Below are 26,047 nucleotides of genomic sequence, written 5' to 3'. Positions count from 1 at the left end.
GTGATGCCTTTTCTTGGCTTTGGGCTGTGGATCCAGTGCTGGGAGGAGTGGATGTGGAACGTTATTTCCAGGCTTGTTTTCCATCCTGCTCTTCCTTTTCCCTTCCCCTGTTCCAACACCTTCTCTCCCATCTGTGCCTGGTGGTGTTTTTCTGGGACAGTTTCTGCATGGATGAGAACCAGCAGTGCCTCGGGGTGAGGGCAGGTTCAGAGCATCAGCTGGGAATGGGAGGGAGGGAGGGAATTCTGAGATCTGTTCCTAGAAAGAAGTGAAATCCCTCCTGGAGCTGCTGGCCATGTCAGACCAGCTGGGCTTCCTGCTGGCGTCTGTGTGGTGTGAAAGTCCCATCCTTTCTTCTGGCCCTTGTTACATAATGCAATCCCAGCAGAACTGCCAAATCAAGTCATAAACAGCATTTTAAAAAACCCCAAACCCCATAATTTTATGCCGTGCCCCCATTCAGGAATGAGCAGGAGCAGGGGCTGGTTTGATATTAAATTGATATTAAATTTGATATTAAAGATATGTCTAATGAGGGACTGCTGTGATGGATTTGGAATTCCTAGAGGTAAATCCTGGAGCAAAGCCAGGAGCCCTTTAAGCTTCAGGGACACACCTGAAAGGACTGGCGCTGTCCCTGTGGGACATTTCTATTGGACATTGATTATTCTTTCACTTTAACTCAGGATAAGTTTGGGCCACAAAAATCTGGCCTCAGGTCTGTAGTTTGAATGAGGAGAGGCTGTCCTGGCCGTGGGAGTGGGGCAGGCAGGAGCAGCAAGTCATTTCCATCTCTATTGCAGGGCTTGGCCCATTCTGTGGGAGCTGTGGGAGACGAGCAGCAGTGCTGGGAAGATGCAGGGAGGGAGCTGCTGAAGCCTCTTATTTTTCTAAACCTATTATATTATTTCCACACTGTTTTTTTCTTTTTTGTTCCCTGCCCTTTGTTTCTGTGTTGGGGGAGAATGAAAAATTAACTCCCGCTCACACTTGCAAGGATTAATCCCTGCGACTTTCGGGGTACATTGAATGGGTCAGTGAGCTTCAGCCACCTTTTGATGTTGTCTGGGAGATGCACTCAGGAAGAATTCCTGAGAAAAAGATTGCTTGAAGCTCCCAGTCAGCTGAGATGGCTCCTGTGAAAATATGTGGGCACTCGCAAGAAGTTTTAATCGAAGAACACGAGTGAGTTGAATCTGACTCTCAAATATATTGGGATTTAAAGTTGGAATGATTAATCTGAAAGCTCTGGAGCAAGAGATGAAGCCAGGATGGAATTTTGTCCAGCATAAGGCTGGCAGTAAATGTCTCCTCAGTGTGGTCCTACCCGTGTGTGAGAGTCTGAATTCAAAAATGTACATGTCCAGGCTGGGTTGTTGAAGGTTCCTCTGGGATGCAGATAATTCTTAGATAAAAGTGAATATGGAGAAATGCTTGTTCAAAATTAGTGTTGATTAACATAATCTCCACCATCTAAAAGAGCTGTTCCTGCCTCGCTCTGCAGCCTGACCTCACCCAGCCCCGTGCACAGTGCAAAGAGTGAATCCACTGTAGCCCCCTCGGAGGAGAAGGAGAGGCTGGTGATCCTCCAGGCTGAAGAAACGGAGCCTAAACCAGGTGAAACCTCGGCATTGTTGTGTGTGATAAACTGGAAACGCTGCCCAGGGGCTGCGGTGGGTCAGGGCTGCCCCCAGGGTGTCCTTGGGCGCTGAGGGATGCTCTGCAAAGCCCCCAGTGCTTCTCCCCCTCTGCCACTGTCGCCAGTGCTGAGCGTGGAGATCTCCCTGAGTGCAGTTACAGATAAAGTGTGTGTAGGACAGCTTGGACGGCCTCAGGAGTGAGGCAGGGATCCTGGGGCAGCCGCGCTGTCCCCCTTGGCTCTGGCAGAGCAGCAGGGCCCTCTGGGCTGCCTGCAGCACATCCAGCCCCTCTCTCCTGCAGAAGAGGCCGAGGCTCACTTCCAGCCCGAGTGGCAGCCGGGCAGCTCTGGGTCCTACCTGGAGAGCTCATGGGAGGAGCAGCTCCTGGAGCAGCAGGACCACCTGGAAAAGGAAATGGAGGAGGCAAAGAAGATGATTTCGGGTTTGCAGGTGAGGGATTTCTCTTCTCAGAGACTGTTCCCTCCCGGGGTCACCCAGCCCTGCGTCAGTCAGTCTGTCAGCTTGGATGAACCTTCACACGTTCTCCCCACAATTCTTAATTTCTGGGGTCTTTCCCTCACTCCCCTCCCTGCCCCTCAGCCTGGTGTGTGTCTGGCTGTGCCTGGGGAACAGAGCCCCTTGATCCACATGGTGAAGGCACTGAACTCTCTCAGAACATCCCTTTCTGTTTGTGCTGGGAACCACAGTGGCTCTGAATTGTAAATATTTATGTGGCAGTAAACAAAGCAGAGATTGTGTGAGGAGCACAGGCAGCTGGGCGGGCACTTTCCCCAGGGGACAATGGGCAGGACACAAAAGAGTCACCAAAAAAAAAATAAAAAAATTCCTTGGTTGACTGGTAAAATCTCTGCATTTGTGCCCACTGGGAGCAGGGACTGGCACTGCTGCCCCCTCGTCCCCTGGGAGTGGGGAGAGGCAGCTGATGTGGCCACGCAGGAAATTGGATTTGGTTCATCGATTTTCCTCCTCTTACTCAATAATTGGGAAGCTCCAGATTGTGACAGTTTGTTTGATATATTGGGGATCTGATGCACACACACCCTATAAGGTGCCGAAGCTGAGACTTCACTCCCTGGAAATCTGAGTTGTCCTTGTTTGGTTCTTTCTGTGGGGAAGAGCATGGGCTGACAGACCCCTGGGAGAGTTTGTCAGGGGATAAATCTTCCTGTTCATTCCTGAAAAAAAAAAAAAAACCCAAAAAAACCAACAACAACAACAACAAAACCCTTCATTTTTGAGGGGAATAAATCAGCAGACATGGGAAATGAAGCTGGCTGGGGACTGTCAATAGGAGTGACTGCTGGCCAGAGCTGCAGCTCACCTCTTTCCCTTTGAAATATCTGAAAATGAGATTTTTCCCTCCCCTTTATCTCCCCAGGCTTTGTTGCTCAATGGGTCTTTACCTGAGGATGAGCAGGAGGGGTCCTTTGAGCTTTCAGAGCGTGGAGCCTGCCCTGAGGAGCAGCTGGTGAGCACAGCCCTGGAGCCCACTTTCCCTGCTGCAGCTGCCTCTGGGCCTGCCCTGCCCCTGCTGCACAGTAACCACATTAATGCTGATGTTTTGCTTTCAGATCATCATCCGGAGCCGCCTGGACCAGAGCGTGGAGGAAAATCAAGATCTGAAGGTCAGAGGGTGACTGATGGAGGGGAAGAGAGTTTTGAAGATTGTCCCACTTGATTTTTTAGTGGAAAATGGGGTGGGGATGAGGCAAGGTGGGCAACAGGATGGATAAAACTGGGAATATTCTGTGAAGGCTCCAACTCTGGAGGCTTGAGACCAGTTCTGATGCTGGAGAAGTGTTTGATGTTGGCCTGAAGGACAGATCTGGGGGACTGGGAAATCATTATTTTCCTCAGGACTTTAATAACAGAGCTCAGCTCTTTGTCATGTCTGTAACTCATTAAAATGTCTCAGGCTCTGGGATCTGTGGGAAGAGGAGGGATGTGCTTCCTCCTGCAGAGGAAACACCAGCTCTGCTTGGTCCTGAAGGGGTTAACAACACAAGGTGCTGTTTAACCAAATTGTGTTGCATTTGCAGAAGGAGCTGCTGAAATACAAACAAGAAGCTCGGAACCTCCAGGGAATAAAGGTGAGGAAAGGGGCATTGCACCAAAAATGAACAGCAGTGCTGCAGGTGAGTAGGGCCAGCAGACAGCACACACCTCTGAGGAGCCTCAGACTGTGGAAGGAGGAGTATTGGGGGATCCTGTGATTTATTTCTGAATTTTTAGGCAGGTGCAAGGAGCTGGGTTTCCAGTTTTCTGCTCTGTCTGTTAAATTGTGGTCAAATATTCCCCTTTTTCTCTATTCCCCCCTGTTTCTCCTGCACAAAAAGAGGCATAAATTGGTTGGCTGGCTCTTTTATTCCCCGCTCTCTTGGAGTACCCACCCAGCAGCATTGGCCCAGTGAACTCATTCCTGCCAGCACAGGAAAAAGAGCCTGGGGTGTCCCTGTCCTGGCCAGAAACAGCTCCGTTTGTGCCTCTGGAGTGCCAACACTGCTGATCTCCTCCTGGCAGGGGTATTTTTTGAGCTGCCTGTCAGAAGGGAGCAAACAGCAGCAGCTGTGCAAGGTGCAGCTCTGGGTGAGTGAAAGGTGCAGAATTAGTGCTGACTTTGGCCTCTGCAGAGAGGATTTCACTGCACAACTGGGTCACACTCAGGCCTTAAGGCTCCTTGTGTCCTGGGCTGGTCTTGGCCCCTCTGTGCCCTCGGGGTGAGTGGCTGGGGCAGGAGCAGCAGGGCTCAAGGCCCTCTAGAGCTGTTCTGTCCATCACAGCCAATACTCATCACTTCTGGAGAGGGAAATTCAGGCTGAAGCGGAGAAATCCCTCTGTGCCGGTGGCCAGAACGTTGGCAGGGAAATCAGTTTTGGCTAAGGGAGAGGCAGGAGGGCCGAGAGCCCCTGGCAGCAGCTCAGGCCTGGGTGGCCACAGGGTGTTGTGGCCCCTGAGCCCCAGGGAGGGGTCCCTGTCCCCCCTGCCCTCCTGCAGAGGTCACCTCTCCCCAGGACGCCCTGCAGCAGAGGCTGCTCCAGCAGGACGCCGCAGTGCTGCAGCTCAAGCAGGAGCTGCTGAGAGCCAACATGGACAAGGAGGAGCTGCACAACCAGAACGTGAGTCACTGCCGCTGCTGAGGCTGTTTGGGGGGGTTGGTGGCCCCCGGGGTGGCTGCAGCAGAAATTTCAGGGTCGTGGGATAGCGAGCAAGCAGCCAGAGGTCTCTGCACAGCACAGGCTGCTCACAGGCCAGCTCTGAGGATGGACATTCCTGACCTTCACTCCCACTTGCTGTCCTCCAGGACCTTCAGCTGGGACAGGGAGGGGCTTTCCCTGATGTTTTCAGTGCTGTTGCATTTGTCCCTCCTCGTTCCCGGGCTCAGCAGGTGGCACCTGCCCTGTGCAGGTCTCTGTGCAAAGGTGCCACCCTAAACAGCAGCTCCCTTGCCCTCTGTAGGTTTCTGCTCAGCCTTCAGCACAAGGGGTTTGCACTCTGTGGGAATGTCTGCCTCACACCCGGCTGTTCTCCTGCAGGTTGACCTCCAGAGGAAGGTTGAAGAGAGGAACCGGCTCCTGGCAGAGTACAAAGTAACGGAGCCTCTTCCATGGGGTTTGGGTGGATCTTCGGTTCTGGGATGGGATTGTTCTTTCCCTGGCACTTGGACAGCCCTGGGGAGGAGCTGTGGGAGCCAGGGGTGTTTGCAGTGAGGTGGAGGGATCAGAATTCTTTGCATTCCCCCCATGGCTTCCTGCAGGTCTTTTATTGTCGTGGGTGTTGGTGGTGGCTGCCGTGTCCAGCACTTGTGCAGATGAGGGTGGGCGCCCTGTTTGTGCTCTGATCCCTGGGGAATCTGCGTGCTCTGGGACGGCTGTGTGACCTCAGCGGCGGATCTTTGGCCAAGGGGACTTTGGGCAATAAAAACCCGATTGATCTTGTCCAAAAAAGCTCTGACCCTCGGCTCTGACATCTGGCAAAGCACACCCTGTGCGAGCCACCTGATCCTGGCAGAGGACAGGATTTTCCCTGCCGTGGGAAGATGACAGAGCCTCCCTCCTGCCCTGCTGACTCCCTGGCTCCCTGTGTTGCAGAAGGAGCTGTGCCAGAAGGAGCGGCACCTGCAGCAGCAGCAGAGCAAGCTGGATGAGATGCTCAGGCAGCTTTCTGAGGCCAGCTACCAGCAGGTAGGGAGGGCTGGGCTGGGCTGGGAGCTGCTCTGGCTGGCCCACGGGGTGCTGACTCCTCTGCTGCCCCTCCACAGGTGGATTTGGAGCGGGAGCTGGAGCACAAGGAGGCCCTGCTGGCTCACTGCATGAAGAGAGAGGCTGAGGAGGTACGGGAGCCTTGCTCCACACCTGGGCTGGTGTTTGCCCAGCATCCTGCAGGGACCTGTCTCCAGAAACCCTCCCCTCCATCCCAGAGAGGTCTGGCTCTGCTTTCTCACTGACCAAGGCAGGCAGAGCCCCCAGCACGGAGCACTCTGGCTCAGCCTCTTGGCTCAGAATCCTCAGGGATGAAAGCCAGAGGCTTTCTCAGCTTCCAGCTTCACCTCTAACCCTGGCAGTGGTTAGACCACAGCTCAATTTACTTCCCCCTTTTCCTGCTGACCGTGGTATTGAGTCTTTCCACCTTTATGTGAGGAATCGGGTCTGTGCTTTGAGCAGGAACTCCCTGCACGCTTTAGGGAGTGTCTTTATCTGGGAGAAGATGGGAGCTTCATCCCTGATGTGGAAAGCTCTCATTCCCTCTCACTTTGAAGTGCATAAATGAGGATTTTTGGGAAGGTCCTGACCCTCACACACCTTCCCCTGCCCAGGTGATGGCTTTCAGCAGTCACAGTGCCCAGAGCAATGGCTTTCTGCAGCCAGCAGGAAAAGGAGCCGCTCCCCCAGCCCACCGAGGGGTAAGTGCCCCTGAGGGCTGCATTCCCAGCCACATATCCTGGAATTTTTCTTTCATTCCGAGAGGTTTCCCCTTGCTGGGGAGGCAGCCCCGGGCCGGGCTCAGCTGTGCTGTTTTGGGCAGACCAGTGACCTGCAGCTGGTGCGGGACGCGCTGCGCAGCCTCAGGAACAGCTTCAGCGGGCACGACCCGCAGCACCACACCATCGACAGCCTGGAGCAGGGCATCTCCAGCCTCATGGAGCGCCTGCACCGCATGGAGACGCACAGGAGGCAGGACAGGAGGGTAAGGGCTCCCCCGGGCATGCAGCTCCTGCCCCTCGCACCCCAGCCTGGCTCTGCCTCGGAGGTGACACGCTGTTGTTTTGGCTTTGTGTGCCAGGTGAGGGGGAAATCACCCGCAAGCAGAGCAACCAACGAGTGCAGAGACTCCTGGCCTCCCAAATCCAGTAAGTGCCTGCAGATCCTGCCCTTCCACTGGTGTAGAATCCCCTTGGGAACCCCAAATCCCCTGCTCAGTTCCCGGGTGTAGAATCCCCTTGGGAATCCCAAATCCACTGCTCAGTTCCCGGCTGTAGAATCCCCTTGGGAATCCCAGATTCACTGCTCAGTTCCCAGGTGTAGAATCCCCTTGGGAATCTGCCCCCTCCAGGATCCTCCCTGGAGCAGAGCTCCCTGCAGAGGGAAGGGACACACGTTTATGGCTGGTTTTCTGTAAAAACAAAAAACATCCACCATCACAGTGCTGCTCTGGGCCGTTTGGGCAGTGCTGCAGCAGGAATAAGCATGGCAATCCCTGGGAAAAGGGATGTCATCCCAGCTCTCTGCTGTGTGCACCATCTAGTGGGGACAGAGGAGTGTTCCCTACTCAGTGTTTACTGCCTTCATATCCACAGAATGAAACACCACATCTCCTTTTTAAACACCGCATTTCTATGTGTGCAGAGTATCTTCTACATAAAAGGAGCATTAAAAATGGGGGGTTCAGTTCCTCTGTTTCAGCTCTTGGGGGGAAGCAGGAAGCAAGGCAGGACCCGGGGAGAGAAACACAAATGGGCAAATTAAAATCCACGCACCACCATCCATCCTGGCCTGCAGGGAAGCGAAGCTGGGGAGGGCTAATGGTGATAAGGGATGATAATCAGGGAGTTGCTGCCTTGCAGAGCTGCCTCACTCTCAGAGCACGCCCGTGATGAGCACCAGTGCCTGCACCAAAGTGTTGTACTTCACCGACCGCTCCCTCACCCCCTTCATGGTCAGCATACCAAAGAGGTGAGCCTGGCCTTCCTAAGCCTCCTGTGCCCCTAAAACCAGCGCTCTGCTTTCCTGGGCATGCTCCCAGCCAGCACAGGTTTGCTGTGCTTTAACTGGATTTCATGCTGTTGGCTGGGGAGGATTATCTGCAGTAGTCCCTGAGCTTTGTTTTTGTGTTTTGCATTTGCATTTACTTCCCTTGCAGGTTAGGGGAAGTGACTCTGAAGGATTTCAAGGCAGCCATTGATAGGGAAGGAACCCATCGGTACCACTTCAAAGCCCTGGACCCAGAGTTTGGCACAGTGAAGGAGGAGGTAAAAGTGGGACTGGCCTTGGGATCGGTGTCAGCACACAGCCCTGGGGACCATGGTCACCTCACTTTTAAGCTAATGAAATAGTGGATGTTCCCCCAAACAAAAGTGTCTGCTTTCCCAGCTGTGGGTTAAGCTCCTGTTGTGCTAAAATATTTCCATCCTCAGCAAAAGCTGCTCCAGGGATGTGGCTGTGACTGCCTGGGAGCTGCAGAGCCCCTTGGGCAAAGCCAGCCTGTGACACAGCCCAGGGACACAGCAAAGCTCTGGGCTGCAGGTTTTATAAACCCTATTGCAATGGGAGAGCCCGTATTAAACATACAATCTCTTCCTTTTCTCTGAAGGTTTTTCAGAGAGAACTCTGTGTGTGTGTGTGTGTGGCATCGTTCCCTTTGTGTGCTGCAGTGCAGCCTGTTGTGCTCAGGCTGGTGTGGGTGTGGATTGGATTCATCTCAGGTTGTTGGGACAGTTCTTGCTTCACAAATTGATTAGGGCAAGGGCAAAGTGTCTCTGGGGACAGGCAGCAGCAGCAGCTGGAGGTCGTGGTCTGGCTCAGAAAAGACGTGATTCCTGTCTTTAGTTTACCTTTAATGTCAAAAAAAACCAGCCGATGATAACCCTGATATTCATTGGTTAATGAGGCCTGGTCTGTTATTTACCTAAATTGTGAAAATGTGACTCATACCTCAGCCATCACTGCCATGTGTTCCCTGGATTATTTTGGGAAATCTGAGCTAGGATTTGACTTCATGCCCCTGATGCCACTCACACTGCAGAACCCTGTCTCCAGACCCCAGACATGACTGAAATACTTTATTTTTTAAATTTTTTTGTTCGTAGGTGTTCCATGACGACGACATCATTCCTGGCTGGGAGGGGAAAATCGTGGCCTGGGTGGAAGAAGACCACGGGGAGAATTAATGGAGCTTTCCAGCCCTGTTTCTATGGAAACCTGTGACTGTCTGCAGAGCTCAGAGAGTGACCAAGGAGCCCAAGTGCTGGGAGGAGGCCAATTCAAGCTGCCAAAATAGAGCCTCTGTGCCAGCCACGGGTGGTGCAGGCTGTGTGCATGGACAGCTGGCACCTGAGTGCCCGTGCCCAGGGGCAGCTGCTGTCCTGAGGCTGCAGGGATGGCTCTGTGGGACAGAAACACCCGGCTCAGCCCTGCCAGCAACACCCTGGAGGCCTTAAGGATGCTTTGCCCCCTTCTCCTCCATCCCTGCACCGTGTGCTGTGGGCTCAGCTGGGCATCTCCTGTGCTGCTGTCATAGAAAACTGCACTGATGGTGAAAATGCGAAGCTTTGCCTTCATGGAGAAGAGGTTGCTGGATTGTGGGAGCTGAAGCTGGACCAGCTGTTGTCCTGCAGGAGCAGAGTGACTCTGTGGACATTGCAGGCTGACAGGACCTGCTCTGGGTGGGGGAAGAGTCCTCTAGAGGGTTGGTGCATGGTCTGAAACAAAGCTCACCAACCTTTCTCCCAAACTGAGGCTCCCAGCCCTGCTTTCCCCACTTCCCAAAGCTGTTCCCATTTCCGAGCCCCTCGGGGTTTGCTCTGCAGCTCTGGGGACTGTGGGATCTTGGTGTTTGTTTGTTTGCTGAAGGATTTCACAGGTGGGGGAGCTGGAATCAGCTGCTCCCTGAGGTCTTTGCACCACTGTCCTTGCTGAGCCTCTGTCCCCGTGCTCCTGCCCTCGCTGCTGTCACCTCCTGTGCACAGGCATCCCCTGCTGCTGTCCCCGCTGCAAGGGCCACCGAGCACTTACCCACACCAGTTCCTTGCTATGCTGAGTCCTGAAGGATCAGGAGAGAACTGCTGGGGGAATAACAAGCCCTACAATCCCCCAAGGGAGGGGTTTTCCCTTTGGTTTTGTGGTTTTGTTTCTCTACATTGCCCATGGGCTTGGGAGGTCAAATGGGCTCTGCTCCTTCCCAGCTCCTGTGGGACTGTCTGTGTGTGCTGTGCATGAGGCTGGGAGAGGGGGCAGCCTGGTTTTACTGTTTTATATTAACATGTCCTTTTGTAAACCTGTTCTTGAAATTATTTTGTACCGATTCACATTTGTCTGAGGACTGTGGATTATTTTTATACTAGTGCAAGTGCTCTCTGTATATTTCTGCACGCATTATACTGTGTTTTACTCCTTTCCTGGTGGATGCTGAGATGTTTTGTATCGTCTTCTGTTGACACAACACTGGCCTTGTAATTTTACCTTATTATGGAAATCCAACTGGTTGATACTGGGTTTTATATCAAGGTTCCTATGTGGTTTTGTGCCACATTGGCACAACACAAGCTGCCTCCTGTTCTGGACAATTTGTGTGACTTTCTACTTACAGACAGCGGGACGAAAGTTCATCAATGAACAGGTTAATTAACGAGGGAAATACATCCCTTTGGAAAAGAAACCATGATTTTCTTTCTCCCCTGGACACAGTTTCTCTGTTGCATGGTCTCTAGTGAAGAGGGCATGGGCTTGTGATACTGAGATCAATTGTATTTGAATTGCAAACTTCTCACAAGTGTTTCATTCTTTGGGTTTTACTCATCGGTTTTATTCCAGCAACAGCCACACACCCGGGCTGGACTTTCATGGAGCAAATTTCAAAGCTTTTCAAGGTCTGATGTTGGGCAGCCTCGTGTCCTTCTCTGCTATCCAGAGGAGCAGTTTGCTTTGGAGAGGTTTCTCCCCCATCAAAGCAAAAGGTGTCAATTTTAAATGAGTTTTAACAGATGTCAATTTAAAATAAGTTGAAGAGGTTTTGCTACAAGATCAAGTTGACAAGTACAAGAACAGGAAAGTAACTCTGAGGAAATTGGCAGAAATAAACCAGTTGTAAGCAGTGAAACAGACAAGCCTGGGAAATGGCAGCGAGAGGACACCTCAGAACAAACCCACCCTCGTGGGAAGAACTTGCTTAGCTTGAGGTGGAACTTGATATGTTTTAGTTTAGGACTGAACAGAGCCCTGACTCTGGATGTATTTAATGTGTTCTGCCCCATCCACAGCCTAAGGGCCGTTCCTGGGGAGCAGAGCCGGCCCGCGGCTGTCCCTCGTTCAGGGAGCTGTGCAGAGCCAGAACGAGCCGCATATCCCGTTTTCGGCAGGCTGAGCCCTGTGCAGAGCCAGAACGAGCCCCATATCCCGTTTTCGGCAGGCTGAGCCCTGTGCAGAGCCAGAACGAGCCCCATATCCCGTTTTCGGCAGGCTGAGCCCTGTGCAGAGCCAGAACGAGCCGCATATCCCGTTTTCGGCAGGCTGAGCCCTGTGCAGAGCCAGAACGAGCCCCATATCCCGTTTTCGGCAGGCTGAGCCCCGTGCAGAGCCAGAACGAGCCCCATATCCCGTTTTCGGCAGGCCGAGCCCCGTACACTGGCCGCTCCGGGCAGAGCGGCGCCGAGGCGGGGCCTGAGGCGATTCTGAGGCGGTGCCGAGGCTTTGCTGAGGCGGTGCCGAGGCGGTTCCTGAGGCCGTGCTGAGGCGGTGCTGAGGCGGTGCTGAGGTGGGCCGGTTCCCGCCCGCCGCCGCTTTACGGCCGCCCCAGTGTCGCGCCGCGCCGCCCGCACGGAGGTCACCGAGCGCCGCCGGCCCCGGTGCGCCCGGCCCAGCCCAGCCCGGCTGCAGCCCAGCCCCAGCCCCAGCATGTGGCGGGTGTTGGCGCGACGCGTGTCCCGGGGCGCGGCCGGGCCGTCCGGCCTGGTGCGGCCCCGCCGAGCGCTCGGGGCCGGGGTCGGGGCCGGGGCTGGCCCGGCCCGGCGCGGCCCGGTCTGGGGCGGCCCCGCGCCTCGCCCGCTGCTGCCGCCACCGGCCTGGCCCCGGCTCGTCCCGCGCCGCTGCTGCAGCCTCCCGGCGCACCAGAAGGTGAGAGTCTCCCCCGGAACCTGCCCCGTCTGTCCCCCGTGTCCCCCTCGCTTCCCCCCTCGCTTTCCCCTCGCTTTCCCCTATCGCTCTCCCCCGTCCCTGCCCCTTCGCTCTCCCCCTCCCTCCTCCTTGGCTTTCCCCTTCCCTCTCCCCCTCGCTTTCCCCGTCCCTCCTCCTTCCCTTTCCCCTCTCCGTTTTCCGTCCCCTCCCCGTGCGGCTCACTTTGCCCCGGGGATTGAGTTATGGGATCATCGAGGTTGATAAAGTCCTTTAGGATCAGCGAGCCAGCACTGCGCTGGAGCCTCCCACCCGCACGGCTCTTGGATGCCCCCGGGGATGGGAACTCTGCCGCCTCTGTGGGTAATCCTGTTCCAACGCCTGGCCGCCCAAACTGGGAGAAAATCGGTGGTTTTTTGTGCCTTTGGCACCACTTAGCCTCAAGTCCCTGCGTGGCTGTTGGGTGCTTCCTCCATCACCTCTGTCCTTTATCCCAGCTCCCTGCTGGCCCTTGGTAGACCCGGGCCGAGCCCTGGCTCTCTGTAACCCTTTCTTGGGGGAATCATAGAGTGCCAAGGGGTTGGAATGGACCTTAAAGCCATGTGCAGGGACACCTTCCACTGTCCCAGGTTGCTCCAAGCCCCACCCAGGCTGACCTTGAACACTTCCAGGGATGGGGCAAGCACAGCCTCTGCCCTCAGCACCCACTGTGGCTTTGCCAGGGTCCTTCACCAGCAGCTTGGGGCAGTGCTGGGGATTTGCAGCAGATCTGTGCCCCACATCCACGCTGAGCTGAGGATTTGTGTCTGTCCCGTGTGTGCTGCCTGGCTGTGACCCTGCCCTGTCCCTCACAGGTGGCACTGCCAGCGCTGTCCCCCACAATGCAGATGGGCACCATCGCACGCTGGGAGAAGAAGGAGGGGGACAAGATCAACGAAGGGGATCTCATAGCAGAGGTATCCTGGGCATGAGGCTGGGCTGAAGGGGATCTATAGCAGAAATATCCTGGGGACAAGATCAGTGAAGGGGATCTATAGCAGGGCTATCCTGGGGACAAAGCTGAGCTGAAGGGGATCTATAGCAGAAATATCCTGGGGACCAGGCTGGGCTGAAGGGGATCTATAGCAGAAATATCATGGGGATGAGGCTGGGCTGAAGGGGATCTATAGCAGAAATATCCTGGGGACCAGGCTGAGCTGTCTCTCTTGAGCTGCATGTCTGGCCTGGGGGCTGTCCCTGGCTGAATGCAGATTTTGGATCCCATATCCCAAGGGATGCTGGTGGGAAGGAGTGGCTGTCAGCCTCTCAGAGCTAGTTTGAGGGCAGACTTCCCTAGAGCTGCTGCCTTAGGGTGATTTTTCCAGAACTGTGACCCTGGGAGGCTCTGGGCTCACCATTTGCTGTTCTCTCTCAAAGGTGGAGACAGACAAAGCCACAGTTGGCTTTGAGAGCCTGGAGGAATGTTACCTGGCCAAGATCCTGGTGCCTGAAGGAACAAGGGATGTTCCCATTGGGGCTGTAATATGTATCACAGTAGAAAAGTATGTATTTTCCTAACCCTTGATGTGAATTCCCCCTCTTGGGGCTTCTGGGATGCCTTGAGTGAAGGACAGACCATCACCTGACGGGCTTTGGGGCTCTGTGTGTTCTTCTAGGCCTGAATACATTGATGCCTTCAAAAACTACACCCTGGATTCTGCAGCAGCTGCTGCCCCTGCAGCCTCAGTGCCTCCCCCTCCAGCTGCAGCCCCCTCCCCACCACCTCAGCCTTCTCCTCAGGCCCCTGGCAGCTCTTACCCTCCTCACATGCAGGTAAGAGAGCACTGCTCCTGCTTTAAGGCTTCTTGCACTCTTTTTCTGCCCCAGCATTGCTGCCTGTGGGGCATTTTGTCATAGAAACTGTCTGGAGAATTTATTGACTGTGCCGCTTCAGTTGTGGTGTGCTTAGAGCAGGTGTTGGGGGACACCCCAGAAAGCTTTTTTAATAAATTCATTTCAGCATCCCAGCTGCTGGTGGAGGAGAGACCTATGCCTCCAGGGTTGTTGCTTTGAAAAATGTGCTAAATCCGCATTTTTGGACAGTTGTGGTGTAAAAAGACCTTGTGCTTAGTGTGAATAGGCTCTGCTCATATCTCAGAGCAGAACTCCAGCCTGTGGTGCTCTGGTGGCCACTCCAGATGTGTCTGTGGGTGACCAATAATGAATTGTGTTTGTGGGTGTAACCTTTTTCCTTTGCTTGGATTCTGAGTGTATCCACTGATGGATTTGAGCATTTTGTACAGGGGGTTGCTTTGAAAAGGAAAATCTGGAATATTGAACCGCATCCCACAGCCAAAGCATGGGGGAACTGATTTGTGTGAGATGTTACTCAAAGTCAGGCATAAAATAATTAATGAATGGCTTCTAAATGTGTGTTTTGGCTACTGAAGTTGCTTTCTTCCCTCTGCTTGCTCCCTGTGCCCAGCTGTGTGTCACAGTGACAAAGGGACTTGCTGCAGCCTTCCTTGGCCTTGCAGTGATGATTATTGTGATTGATCCATTCCTTGCCCTCTGCTCTTGCTGGCTCTCCTGCTCAGGCCTTGCTAACAGAAGCCAAAGCAGCACAGAGGGACAGCTCTGCTTGGCTGCCATGGAGCCAGACTGGGAGTGCATTAAAGCTGCTTCTTTAGGGTGGCATCATTCTCAGGAGTCCAGGCTGTGCTGCTGTGTGGTGAGGAGGGTCTGACTGTGCTGTGCTCTGTGCCTTCCCAGATCACCCTCCCTGCTCTGTCACCCACCATGACAATGGGCACCGTGCAGAGGTGGGAGAAGAAGGTTGGGGAGAAGCTGAGTGAGGGAGATTTGCTGGCTGAGATTGAGACAGATAAAGCCACAATCGGTGAGTGCCCAGCCAGGGTGGGTGAGGTGCCCTGGGAGGGTCCTGAGCAGCCTCTGCCAGCTCCTCTGGCTGCTCAGGGGGTGGTGCTGTGGGACAGGTTTGGTTAACATCCCATCCCACTGCAGAGCTCCTAAAAACACTTCTATTATCTCATCAATCCTTCATAGCAAGTGCCTGGAGAGGTTCCCTGCTGGAGAGGGTTCTCAGTCTCCAGCAGCAGCAGCACTTGGAGCAGCCCTTCAGCTCCTCAGTGTTGTTTGTTTCTCTCCCCTGCAGGCTTTGAAGTGCAGGAGGAAGGCTACCTGGCAAAGATCTTGGTGCCTGAAGGAACGAGAGATGTGCCCTTAGGAACTCCTCTGTGCATCATTGTGGAGAAGGAGGCTGATATCCCAGCCTTTGCTGACTACCAGGCTGCTGCAGTCACTGACATGAAGGCACCAGCTCCTCCTCCCCCTCCTCCTCCTCCCCAGGTAAGGAGAACTTATGGGCACCACTGAGAAGCCTGACTGAGCTGTTGTTGACAGCGTGAAGCCCAGGCTTCAGCAGGAGTGTTCTGATTTGTGAGTGCAAGGCTGATCCATGTGCTGAGGAATGATCACTGATTTGCCCTCCAAGACCTACAGCAGGTTTCATTCATTCTGAATTTTTCCCAGCTTGTTGCTTGTGCCGGTCCTGATTCCTCATCGTTGAAAATGGGGAGCTCAAGTTCTGTATTTTATTTGGTTTTTTATTCAGCTGACCTCCTTCCCAGCGAGTTTCTGATTTAATTTCTGGGAGCCTTTGTGCTCACAAGTCATTATCTCTAGATTGATAATTAGGTGGGCCATTTCTCTTACTGTGGGTTCCACTGATGGCTTTGATTCTCTGTTAAGGTGATGGCAACTCCTGCAGCTGCTCCTCCTCCTGCCCAGCCTGCTGCTGCTCCTGCTGCTGCAGCCCCCTCAGCAGGGCCACCCCGCAAAGGAGGAAGGGTCGTGGTCAGTCCCCTGGCAAAGAAGTTGGCAGCAGAGAAAGGAATCGACCTTACCCAAGTGAAAGGTACCTTTCCTTTCCACTTCTTTGCTCTCACTGTCAGTTTTCTGTCCCTGCAGAGCCATATACTCCTGTTCTTCCTGACTGTGCAGCTGTGAACCAGGAGTTGTGTTCAGTGATTCTCTCTGCTGAATAAAACTGAATAAAACTTTGCTTTAGAAGCAAAGCCATGCTGGAAATAATCAAAATCCTCTCCTGTTTTCCTTTGTCCCTTTCAGGCACTGGACCAGATGGCAGAATCACCAAAAAAGATGTGGAGTCATTTGTGCCATCAAAGGCTGCTCCAGTGGTAGGCTGGAAATCTGTGGGAAGGGATTTTACGGGCATGGAAAGCTCTGTGGAAGGGCAGTTCCTGCATGGAACTGGCATTGCTGGATTCTGTGGGTGGTGGTGACTGTAAGGTTGGGAAGTTTAACCTGCCAGAAGCACTGGTGAAGCCTTCTCCCTTTATTTGTCCCTTTGAAATTCCACTGAGAACAAAAATAGTGTGCTCCCAACCCTTCCTCTGGCTGCTGAATCCTCATGGGTGAGGGCACCCAGTCCCAGCTGGGCCAGATTGCTGGGGACAGGGGGTCAGAAGGAAAGGCAGACCTAGCCAAGCCCAGCCTGTCAGTGCTGCCCCAGAAGTGCTCTGATGCTGTGGTTTGTGCTGTCCCTGGGCTGATGGAGGTGTTTTCTGTGTGCTGCAGTTTGGGAGAGCCCCCAGCACAGCTCTGCTGTCAGTACAACAACCAGAGCAGCACTGGCTGGGCTGGAGCTTCACAGCAGCACATCTCAGTGCTGAGCTGCTAAACACTCCATGCTGCATTTAGTAACCAAACAGAGGGGTTAGAAGGAGCTTGGTGGGCACTGGAGAGGTGGAAATGGCTGCAGCTCTTCCCAAGGGGCAGCTTGGCCTCAGCACTGAGCTCCTTTGTGTGTTTCTGGGGTGACACTGGTGTTCCCTGCAGGCTGCAGCTCCGGAGGCAGTTCCTGTGGTGGCAGCAGCACCCGAGGGGACCTTCACAGACATCCCCATCAGCAACATCCGCAGGGTAAGGGCTCAGTGTGTGCCAGGGCTGCTGTTCTGGCCGGGAGGGCTCCAGGCTGATCTGTGTTCTTGCTCTGCACACCCCAGGTCATTGCTCAGAGGCTGATGCAGTCCAAACAAACAATACCTCACTACTACCTGTCCATCGATGTCAACATGGGGAAAGTCCTGGTGCTAAGGAAGGAGCTCAATCAGGTGAGTTCTGGCATCTTGCCTTGGGAAAAAACCATTCTTTTGAGTGCTTTTTGTGGGTGAGTTCTGGACTGTCTGTGACAGAAGCAGGTTTTCCTCATGTCTGCTCCTTCCTGACTTCCCTAAGGGGCTGTTCTGAGCTCTGCTTGGTGGTGATTCATTATTTCAGGTGGAAAATAAAAGGATAGAAAGATTTTTAATAAGAAGAAAGGTAAAATAATTCCAAGCCAAGTTTGAGAAAAACTAAACATTAACAAAACCTACGTTCCTAAATTACAAAGGAAATACTTTCACCTTCTAAATTATCCTTGAATTTCAATGCTTGCAAGTGGTGTGATTGCTTTCTAATGTTCCTGTGAACTGCAGTGACCACCCTTGTTAACTGGGGGGATGTGTAGGGGACAAACTGACACGTGGGATCTCTTCATTTGCAGGAGGTCTCGGAGAACATTAAGCTTTCTGTCAATGATTTCATCATTAAAGCTTCTGCGTTGGCATGCCTGAAAGTGCCTGAGGCAAATTCTTCATGGATGGACACAGTTATTAGGCAGTAAGTTTATGGCATGGTCAGAGCCAGAAACTTCCTTTGTTCATGGCAAAAAAGAACTGCTGGGATTTGAGGGAGGGGAAAAATACGATGTGAAGGTGAGAGGTTTTGTTAAAGTGATAAAATCTTCGAGTCTAAGGCTGGTGGGAAAGGTGAAATCATTGTCACAAATTAATGTTAATTTTGGGTTGTCTGGCCTGTTTTTATTTTTCCTGTTTGCTCCCTTGCTGGAGGTGTTTCAGCTGCTGTGTGTGTTGCAGGAATCATGTGGTGGACGTGAGTGTGGCTGTCAGCACCCCTGCAGGGCTCATCACCCCCATCGTGTTCAACGCCCACATCAAGGGCCTGGCTGCCATCAGCAAGGACGTGGCTTCCCTGGCAGCCAGGGCCCGCGAGGGCAAGCTGCAGCCTCATGAATTCCAGGTCAGACACCCCAGGTGGTGTAAACTCTGCTGCTCTTGACTTGTCTGAAAGGAGCAAAGGCTGGTTTGTGATGTTTGAGCCTTGTTCAGTAGTCACAGAATGTCCTGAGTAGGAAGGACCCACAGGGGTCATGGAATGCAGCCCCTGGCCCTGCACTGACACCCCAAATCCCACCCTGGGCATCCCTGGAGTGCTGTCCAACCCTCCTGGAGCTCTGGCAGCCTTGGGGCTGTGCCCATTCCCTGGGGAGCCTGGGCAGTGCCAGCACCCTCTGGGGAAGAACCTTTCCCTGAGATCCATCCCAGATTCCCCTGGCACAGCTCCAGCTCTCCCTGGATCCTGTCCCTGCTCACCAAAGAGCCTCCCCTCCTCAGGAAGCTGCAGACTGGAATGAGGTCCCCCCTCTCCTCATGTTCCCAGTTTTTGTGAGTTTGCCCCTGAATGTGTTTGTTTTCTTTTAGGGTGGTACTTTCACAATTTCCAATTTAGGAATGTATGGGATTAAGAATTTCTCTGCTATAATCAATCCACCTCAAGCCTGCATCCTGGCAGTGGGTTCCTCAAAAGAAATACTAGTGCCAGCTGATAATGAGAAAGGGTGAGTTTCCATCTGATCCTGGACTCAAACTCTGAAGTCATGCCTAGTTTCCTAACACCTACATTAGATAATAATTTTAAAAACGTTAAAATGTATTGTTGACACAGTGCTTTCAGTACTTGCTCCAATTTGCACTTAAGGAAATCCTCAAGGATGGATCCTGTATTAATATCCCCTTGCTTAGAGCTAAAATGTTTTTTTCCTTTGTGTGTGGGGCTGTCTGTGAGCTCCCTGCCCTCAGGGGAGCACACAGAGGTGTTTTTAGTGCCTCTGGGAAGTTCCTTCCTTGGTTTTCCTCAGAGAAGGAATGAACATGATCTCCCCAGTGCAGCTGGGGGAAACATCTGTCACCAGGCACCAGCTGCTATTCCTGGCTCTCCAAGCAGCTTCTCTGCTCTGTAAGTGGCACTGCCTTGCAGAGGGGTGTGTTAACCCTCTTTTTGTTGTTTTTCTCCCAGCTTTGACGTGGCCAGCGTGATGTCTGTCACCCTGAGCTGTGATCACCGTGTTGTGGATGGAGCAGTTGGAGCACAGTGGCTTGCTGAGTTCAAGAACTTCCTTGAAAAGCCAGTAACCATGCTGCTATAATTTAACCATGCAAAGCCGAATTTTCATGGGTCACACTGTTGTGTTTTAAACAAGCTATTTAGACTTTAGTGTTCAGACTTTGAGAGAGTTCCTTTTTTTATTTAAAAAAAATGTATTATATTATCTGGTAATGTTATTTACCAGTCTGTACAGAAAAAAAAAAAGTTTGCAAAAGTGCTTTTCAGAGCAATATTACAGCTACACTGTATTTTTATACAGTTAGTTAACTTGCAAACTCTTCCAAAACAGAGTTAAGCATCCCAGATTTTAAATAAAACAAAATTATCCTGGCATTGTGCCAGCTGCTTCTGAACTCGGGTGCCCAGGGGCTGCACACCAACATTTTCTTTCATGACCTCGGTGTTGTCAGAGCCTGGAGTTTCAAACATCTCTGGCCAGGAGCGCAGGTGAGATGGCCACAGAAGGGACAAGAGGAGGGGAACTGCCCCATTCTGGGCTGGGAGGTGGCACAGCAGGGCTGGGGACAGTCTCAGAGGCCAGCACTGCTGTTCCAAAATTCCTGTTTGGAATTTGGCTCTGGCCGGGACCTTCTGAGCTCCCTGAGCACTTTGAGGTGAAGGAGCTCTGCTGGCTGTGGGTCCCAGCTCTGGGGCACCAAACAACATGCTGTGCATCTCTCATGGACTCTCACTGCCATCTGCTTCTGCTGTGGAACCCCTGCAGCTGCTGTTCCTGTGGCTGAGCTAACCCTGGGCTCTGGTGCCATGGAAGTCACTGTTTTGCAGAGTGTTCAGTGTGTGTTGGAAGGCAGTGTAGGCAAATCACACATGCTGATAACCCCAGCAGGGGAAGGGAATCATGTGAGGACTGGGGTGTTTGGGATTTTTCATTTCAGGCATTCTAACACAGGAAGCTCTGACTTTAGCCACTGGAATTGCAGACCTTCCCTGGATTGTCCCTGTTGTCCAGCCCCAGTGAAGCTGCAGAATGTGCTCTCCATGTACATATTGTATGTAAGGTGCTTCTCTAGTCTGTTGGACTCGTGTCCAGTTACCCCAGGCATTGTACCCTGCGAGGGCTGCAGTGCTGAACATTCTGAAATTCCACTTTCCACATGGAAATGTTCGTGTAAAAAAAAGGACAAACGTGCAGTAATGACAGAGTGACCAGGAGAATTAAATAGGGGGGCAGAGTTGGAAAAAAAAGGAAGAAGTTGTTCAGGCTGATCCTGTTATTCTGTATATTGCATTAAGTACTGTCTCCTGTAAAATTCTACATAATTCACTAAAGATACTGAAAGAAAATACTGTGGAAATTAAATATTTTTGTGGGAACTGTTTAGTGTCTGGTTGCTGTGATGCCTTGCTTAAGCGCAAAAAAAAAGTGCATTAAGATTTTGGATTTTCTTGAATGACCTGAAATACCCTGATTCCAGACTGGCTCTAGTGAACCCATGTTCCATTAAATGTTGGGAATTGACAACTACTAAACCATGTCCCAGTGCTTTTCTCATCAGTTGTGTGTGGCTTTCCTGCTGTGGCTCAGTGCTCTGCAGCCTCTCACCCTGTTAACCTGAGATTTAATCACAGATCTTTTGCTTTTTGCTGTCTGCAGCTTCCTCTCGTCTCTGCTCACGCGTGGGGCCATGTGTGACAGGTTGTTCCAGCATTAAATACTTGAAGAGAGCTGCTCTAACCATGGCATCCTGTCCATTTATTTATTTAACAAAAAACCATCACCACTGTTCCTGCTGTCCCTTCAGTAAAGCATGTGGGCATTGGTGGTTCTTTACTACAGCGCATAACAAATTCTGTGACTAAATATTCAACTATTCTTTGAATATTTACAGTCTTTACTCATTTTTACTGCTATTCCTCCAACCTTCCTTTCCTGCTTGTATCTCTAAAGGCATTTGAGATATTCACCCCTCATGAGTAAAAAAGGAATTAAAAATGCCCTTAACCACACTCCTACAAAAGATTTTCACTCTGGGCTTTTGTTGTGTCATCTGCCAAAACTTCAAGAAGTTTCAGTCGTGTTCCCAAGCTCTGTTTGTGCAGAAGTATCTCACAACATCTTTGCTAAATGCTGGCTAAGAATAACCACAATTACGGAAAACAATTAATTAAAAGGCAATTTAAAAAATAAATTATAAATAAGACTCAAAATTGATTAAAACTATTTTAAAATATTTTATAAAAAATATTAATTAAATTTAAGCCATTACTTAAAATTGAATTTAAGCTATTCCTTAAAATTGAATTTAAACCATTACTTAAAAGAGAATTCAAGCCATTACTTAAATTTTATTAGTTAAGTAATTGATTCAAAGTACTAACGAGTTCTATCGTTTGCAGCATTACCCAGCCACAGTGTTTCTGGCAATTTCTGCGTTAGTTTGGGGTATTTTTTCCCCAAAAAAGAATTTCTTTCGAGCAGTCACCTGCTCTCCGGGGCCCAGGCGGTCGGAGCCAGGGGGGGCAGCGCGGGGCTGGGTCCGGTGCCGGGCCGGGCGGTACCGGGGCGGTACCGGCTCCGTTCGGGGCGGTTCGGCTCCGTTCGGGCCGCCCGGAGCCCTCACGGTCCTCACGGCCATGGCGGCGCCGTTGCCCCGGAGACGGCGCCGGAAGCGGCGCGCGCGCGGCCCCGCGCGTTTCCGCGTCCCCCGCCCGGCCCGGCCCGGCCCGGCCCCGCCGCCACAAGCAGCGCCAGCCCCGGCACCGAGCCCGGGCCGGCCCGCGGCAGCGCCCGCAGCATGTCCCGCGTGCCCGTGGGGAAGGTGCTGCTGCGCAACGTCATCCGCCACACCGGAGCGCACAACAAGGTGAGGCCCGGGCCGCCCGCGCCCGGCGGGGCCTGCGGGGCCAAGCGGGGCGGCCCGGGCTGCGGGCGGGACAGCGTGAGGGTGCGGGGACACCGGGAGGGACATCTCGGTGTGAGGGGTCACTGTGAGGGACATCCCGGTGTGGGGGACAGCCCCGGGCTGCAGGGGGGACACCGTGAGGGACATCCCGGTGTGGGGGACAGCCCCGGGCTGCAGGGGGGACACCGTGAGGGACATCCCGGTCTGCGGGGACACCGGGAGGGACATCCCGGTGTGGGGGACAGCCCCGGGCTGCGGGGACACCGTGAGGATGCGGGCACATCCCGGGCTGCGGGGACATCCCGGCGGTGCCAGCCGGCGATGCGGGAACACCCCGGTGTGCGGGGCAGCCTTCGTGCCCCGCAGAGCGGCAGCGTTGGGCAGAAACCAAAGGAGTTTGGTAAATCCGCCACATCCTCAGGGTCACTTTTGGTTTAACGCCGTTCCGGTTTTCCCCGAGTTTCGGTTTCACCCCGATATGTCTGTGTTTACTTTAAAAATAGCAAATCTCGAATAGGCTTTGTTGTATTTTATTTGTTGCGGTTTGTATGTGCTTTTTATTGCATGAAACAGTTTGCACTTTGTTTGCACAGGCAGGATTTTAGTGCAAGGTTAAGCAACTCCATTAAGTTTAGCAAACTGTTTCATGAATCATAATTCAGCAGGTCTAACCAGCACCAGGAAGTTCTGTTTGGGATACAGATATGTGTAAATAATCCTTTGTTTGGGGATGGTAGGAAGGGTGGCTGTGAGTTTCCTCACCAGGAGTGTTGAGGGTGCTGCATAACTGTGAATTTCCCATGATGTTCAACTCATTTCCCTTCCTGTGACTTTCAGCTTCAGGAAGAGACAGAAATGTGGAAGATAAGGGAGTGGGAGAAGCAGACAGAAGAGACTTACTGGAAAAGGCAGAGCAGAATGCTGTCAGACACCTCCAGGTGAGATGCACCACTGAAATACTGATTTTCTCCTTAACGACTCCCTGCAAAGAGCTCAGGCCTCAGCTTGAGCCTGATGTCAGTGCGTTGATGGAGATGTGACGTGCTGGAGGTGCTGGGTGAATGAGGGGGTGAATGAGGATTTCTGGGGGCTCTGGGAGGTTTTCCCCACCTGAAGGAGCCGTTCCCTCTCCAGCAGCCGCATGCGCAGCGACGGCTTCGACGAGGAGGGGCACAGGGCAGACTGGAAACCCAGGAACCCACAGCTCCTTGACCTGGTGGAAGATGATCTCCTCAGGGCCAGATCCTGGAATAAAAAGCTGTATGAATGTGAAGCCAACATGCCAGACAGGTCTGTGGGGGGTTCTGTGTTCTGGGGTTGTGATTAGAACATCTTTTTGGAGCCCTGTACCAAAAAATGACACGTTTCTGTTTGGTGTGTGCTGTGATGAAATAGAGCTTCAGCTCATTTTGAGAATGAATAACATGTACAAACTTCTGCCATGTCACAGAATAACCAATTTGAGTTCATCAGTGGAGTTTCTAAGACACATTAAGCAGCAAAAGCCCAGCCCTAAACTTAATATTTATAACTCTGCCCAGAAAGCTTAGAAAATCTCAAGAAACACCATTCTAGGGTTGGATTTAAAGAAATCAGAGTTGGGCTTTGAGAATATAAGGTGTATTTAAATAGCACCAAGCAAATCAGTCCTATTTCCTTCCTGTCTAAACTCAGATTCATTCTGTGGCTCTGCCTTTTCAGAATTGCATTTTTATCATCAAACACATTGTCTGTTTTTAATGGATGGTTCTGCTTTCTTACAGGTGGGGGCACAGTGGATACAAAGAGTTGTACCCTGAAGAATTTGACACAGACAGGTAAGGCAGACACCCTTACTGATGGGTCCAGAATCTGCCTTCTGACAAGTTCTGCTGGGAATTTTACAAACTGAGTTTTGAATTTTTAATACAGATCAACCTTGACTGCAAAGCCTTACTGTTAAAAAACTCAAATCCATTAACGTGGTGTGAGTCTTCAGAGAATCTTTTGTATTAATTAAGATATTCATGTTTAGCTGGAGTTACCAAAATCGATGAGTCTGGGAGGTAAATAAATTCTTGCAGTATCCTGGACAGTGGAAAACCAAGATTTTAAGAGAGAATTAATTATTTTTAACCTACACCCAGCAGAATCATCAATACTTTTCAGGCTTACAGATTGGATGTAAATGAGTTTCATCACTCAGTGGCTTCCAGTTCACCTCCTCCTGTTCTTTTTCCAGCGATCAGCAGGAAGGAGAGGAGCAAAATGCTGTCAATGGGAAGAAGAGATCCCACCTGGGGAAACAAACAGCCCGTGAGTCCCACAAAAGGAAAAAAACCAAGAAATCCCACAAGAAGAAACAAAAAAAGCGCTCACACAAAAAGAGGAAGAAAAAGAAAAAGGAGCAGGAGAGAAGTTCCACAGATTCCTCCCAGGGGGAGAGCGAGGGCTCAGGAGAGCAGACTCCGAGCACCCGCAGAGGAAAACACAAGCGCAAGAAAAAGCCCAGGAAAGTGCCTGCCAAGGAACCTACCTCTTCTTCTGGGCAGGAGAGTGACTTTTGCCATGCAAGCAGCTCCAGCACCAGCAGCTCTGAGGACACTGAGTCCGAGGGGAGAAAGGAGAAGCGGCCCCCAAGGAAGAGGAAGAAGCGGCACAGCTCCGTGCCCGAGAGGCCGAGCGAGGTGCTCGAGAAGAGGAGCAAGAGGAAGAACTGGAAGGTGGCGGGGGATGAGAAATCTGAGGACAGCTCTGATGAGGACTGAGGGGTCTGGGGGCAGCTCAGAGCAGGAGGGGAGGGCAGAGGCAGCTCTGTGTCACTCGGCACTGCTCCAACACTGGTTTACACACACGCTGCCAGCCCACAGGGAGCAGGGCTCGCCGGGCAGCACTGCAGGACAGCACCTACCTGCCCCACAGGTGGGCTCATCCCGCCAGCTTGGCTGTGATCAGGTTGTTTTGTTTCTGAAATTATGTTTGAACAGATTGCTCTTTGGCTCACCAAAACAATGGCCAGTAGGAGAGAGGACAGGCTGGTAAATCAAGCTGGTAGCAGAGGAAATGTCACTGTAACCCCCACGGCAGTTTTGTCTTCCCATCCTCCACCAAAAGCACGTGGGGGCGTGCACAGGGTCAGCTGGACACGGAGGGGAGCTGAGGGAATATTCCCATTCCAGCTGAAGGGCAGTGACTTCTCTAATGGTGAAAAAAGGCAGCAGTTTGCTTGGTTTAGACTCCTGTCCAGAGCCTGCTGTGGGCTGGCCACCGTGTCCACCTTCCTTCCTCCTCTGTGGGCATGCTGGAAGCATTTGTGCTGACAGAGGGGCCATGGTGGGTGTTGTGTCCTGTCTCTGCTGTGCCCAGTGTGTTACTGGAGAAACTGGTACCAGGCCGTTCTCCCTGCAGCGAACAGCCAAGCCTTTTAATAAAACAAATGAATCCAGATGTGTTTGATGCTTTAGTCATTGTTCTGGAGCAAAGCCCGGGGACAGAGCACAGGCCTGCGAGTCTGGGTGGTGCCTGTGTTCTCTCTGTGCTGTTTGTTGCTGCTTGACCACACTTGCAGGAGGTGAAATCAGGGCAATGGGGAATGTGTGGGGTGATTGTTGTCTCCTGGACAACCGCAAAACAGTGCCAGCGGCCCTAAATCCTCACTCCAAGCCCTGACTGCTGTTCCTTTTTTCCCTTCTAGTGGAAAGAAAAATAGGATATTCATGGAGGTGTTTATGGTGTGTACCAAGGTGTTGCACTAGTGAACACACAGATGAGGAGCACCTGGGTCTGTTGCGGGGTTTAAGACAGAATTACAGAATTACAGATTGGTTCGGGCTGGAAGGGAATTTAGGGATATTCCAGTTCCCTGAACATCACACCTTCCACCAGGATGCTCCAGCCTGTCCTTGGGCGCTTCCAGGGATGGGGCAGCCACAGCTCCTCTGGGCAGCTTTCCAGGGCCTGCCCGCCCTCACAG

At 52.3% G+C, this 26,047-nt stretch overlaps 3 protein-coding genes across 8 annotated transcripts in view; all 3 read left to right on the top strand.

The window, feature by feature from the left end:
* Positions 1–10,654, top strand: part of DIXDC1 (DIX domain containing 1) — a 32,315-nt gene extending 21,661 nt beyond the window's left edge. For 2 of the 5 annotated variants that reach the window (XM_063178603.1, XM_063178601.1), the window contains exons 6-20: positions 1,481–1,617; positions 1,942–2,090; positions 3,040–3,129; positions 3,233–3,286; positions 3,701–3,751; positions 4,673–4,777; positions 5,195–5,248; positions 5,750–5,842; positions 5,920–5,991; positions 6,475–6,561; positions 6,684–6,845; positions 6,942–7,008; positions 7,723–7,831; positions 8,019–8,127; positions 8,965–10,654. In XM_063178603.1, the coding sequence (XP_063034673.1) occupies positions 1,481–1,617; positions 1,942–2,090; positions 3,040–3,129; positions 3,233–3,286; positions 3,701–3,751; positions 4,673–4,777; positions 5,195–5,248; positions 5,750–5,842; positions 5,920–5,991; positions 6,475–6,561; positions 6,684–6,845; positions 6,942–7,008; positions 7,723–7,831; positions 8,019–8,127; positions 8,965–9,045 (1,420 nt within the window). In that variant the 3' untranslated portion in view covers positions 9,046–10,654. Of the gene's footprint in view, positions 1–1,480; positions 1,618–1,941; positions 2,091–3,039; positions 3,130–3,232; positions 3,287–3,700; positions 3,752–4,655; positions 4,778–5,194; positions 5,249–5,749; positions 5,843–5,919; positions 5,992–6,474; positions 6,562–6,683; positions 6,846–6,941; positions 7,009–7,722; positions 7,832–8,018; positions 8,128–8,964 lie in introns of those variants that run through there. The other 3 variants (XM_063178604.1, XM_063178605.1, XR_010030904.1) reach the window with 2 other exon arrangements.
* A 1,113-nt stretch (positions 10,655–11,767) lies between these two features.
* Positions 11,768–20,722, top strand: DLAT (dihydrolipoamide S-acetyltransferase). The gene is made up of 14 exons (XM_063178598.1): positions 11,768–11,986; positions 12,838–12,939; positions 13,400–13,524; positions 13,639–13,795; positions 14,735–14,861; positions 15,138–15,331; positions 15,734–15,899; positions 16,112–16,182; positions 16,844–16,927; positions 17,011–17,118; positions 17,550–17,665; positions 17,923–18,085; positions 18,547–18,683; positions 19,142–20,722. Exons 1-14 carry the CDS (start codon positions 11,768–11,770, stop codon positions 19,269–19,271), a joined length of 1,899 nt encoding a protein of 632 aa, XP_063034668.1. The 3' UTR covers positions 19,272–20,722.
* Positions 20,723–21,927: 1,205 nt separating this feature from the next.
* Positions 21,928–25,519, top strand: NKAPD1 (NKAP domain containing 1). 2 transcript variants are annotated; one of them, XM_063178447.1, is made up of 5 exons: positions 21,928–22,056; positions 22,933–23,033; positions 23,233–23,385; positions 23,859–23,912; positions 24,317–25,519. In XM_063178447.1, the coding sequence occupies exons 1-5, from the start codon at positions 21,988–21,990 to the stop codon at positions 24,840–24,842; spliced, it is 903 nt and encodes a 300-aa protein (XP_063034517.1). In that variant the 5' UTR covers positions 21,928–21,987; the 3' UTR covers positions 24,843–25,519. The 2 variants fall into 2 exon arrangements, with proteins under 2 accessions (XP_063034517.1, XP_063034516.1); XM_063178446.1 differs by having other exon boundaries at positions 23,230–23,385.
* Positions 25,520–26,047: the final 528 nt, after the last annotated feature.

This window comes from Melospiza melodia, chromosome 29, assembly GCF_035770615.1.
Source record: "Melospiza melodia melodia isolate bMelMel2 chromosome 29, bMelMel2.pri, whole genome shotgun sequence".
In the NCBI taxonomy this organism is placed as follows: Eukaryota; Metazoa; Chordata; class Aves; order Passeriformes; family Passerellidae; genus Melospiza; species Melospiza melodia.
This window is presented reverse-complemented; position numbering and strand designations above follow the sequence as displayed.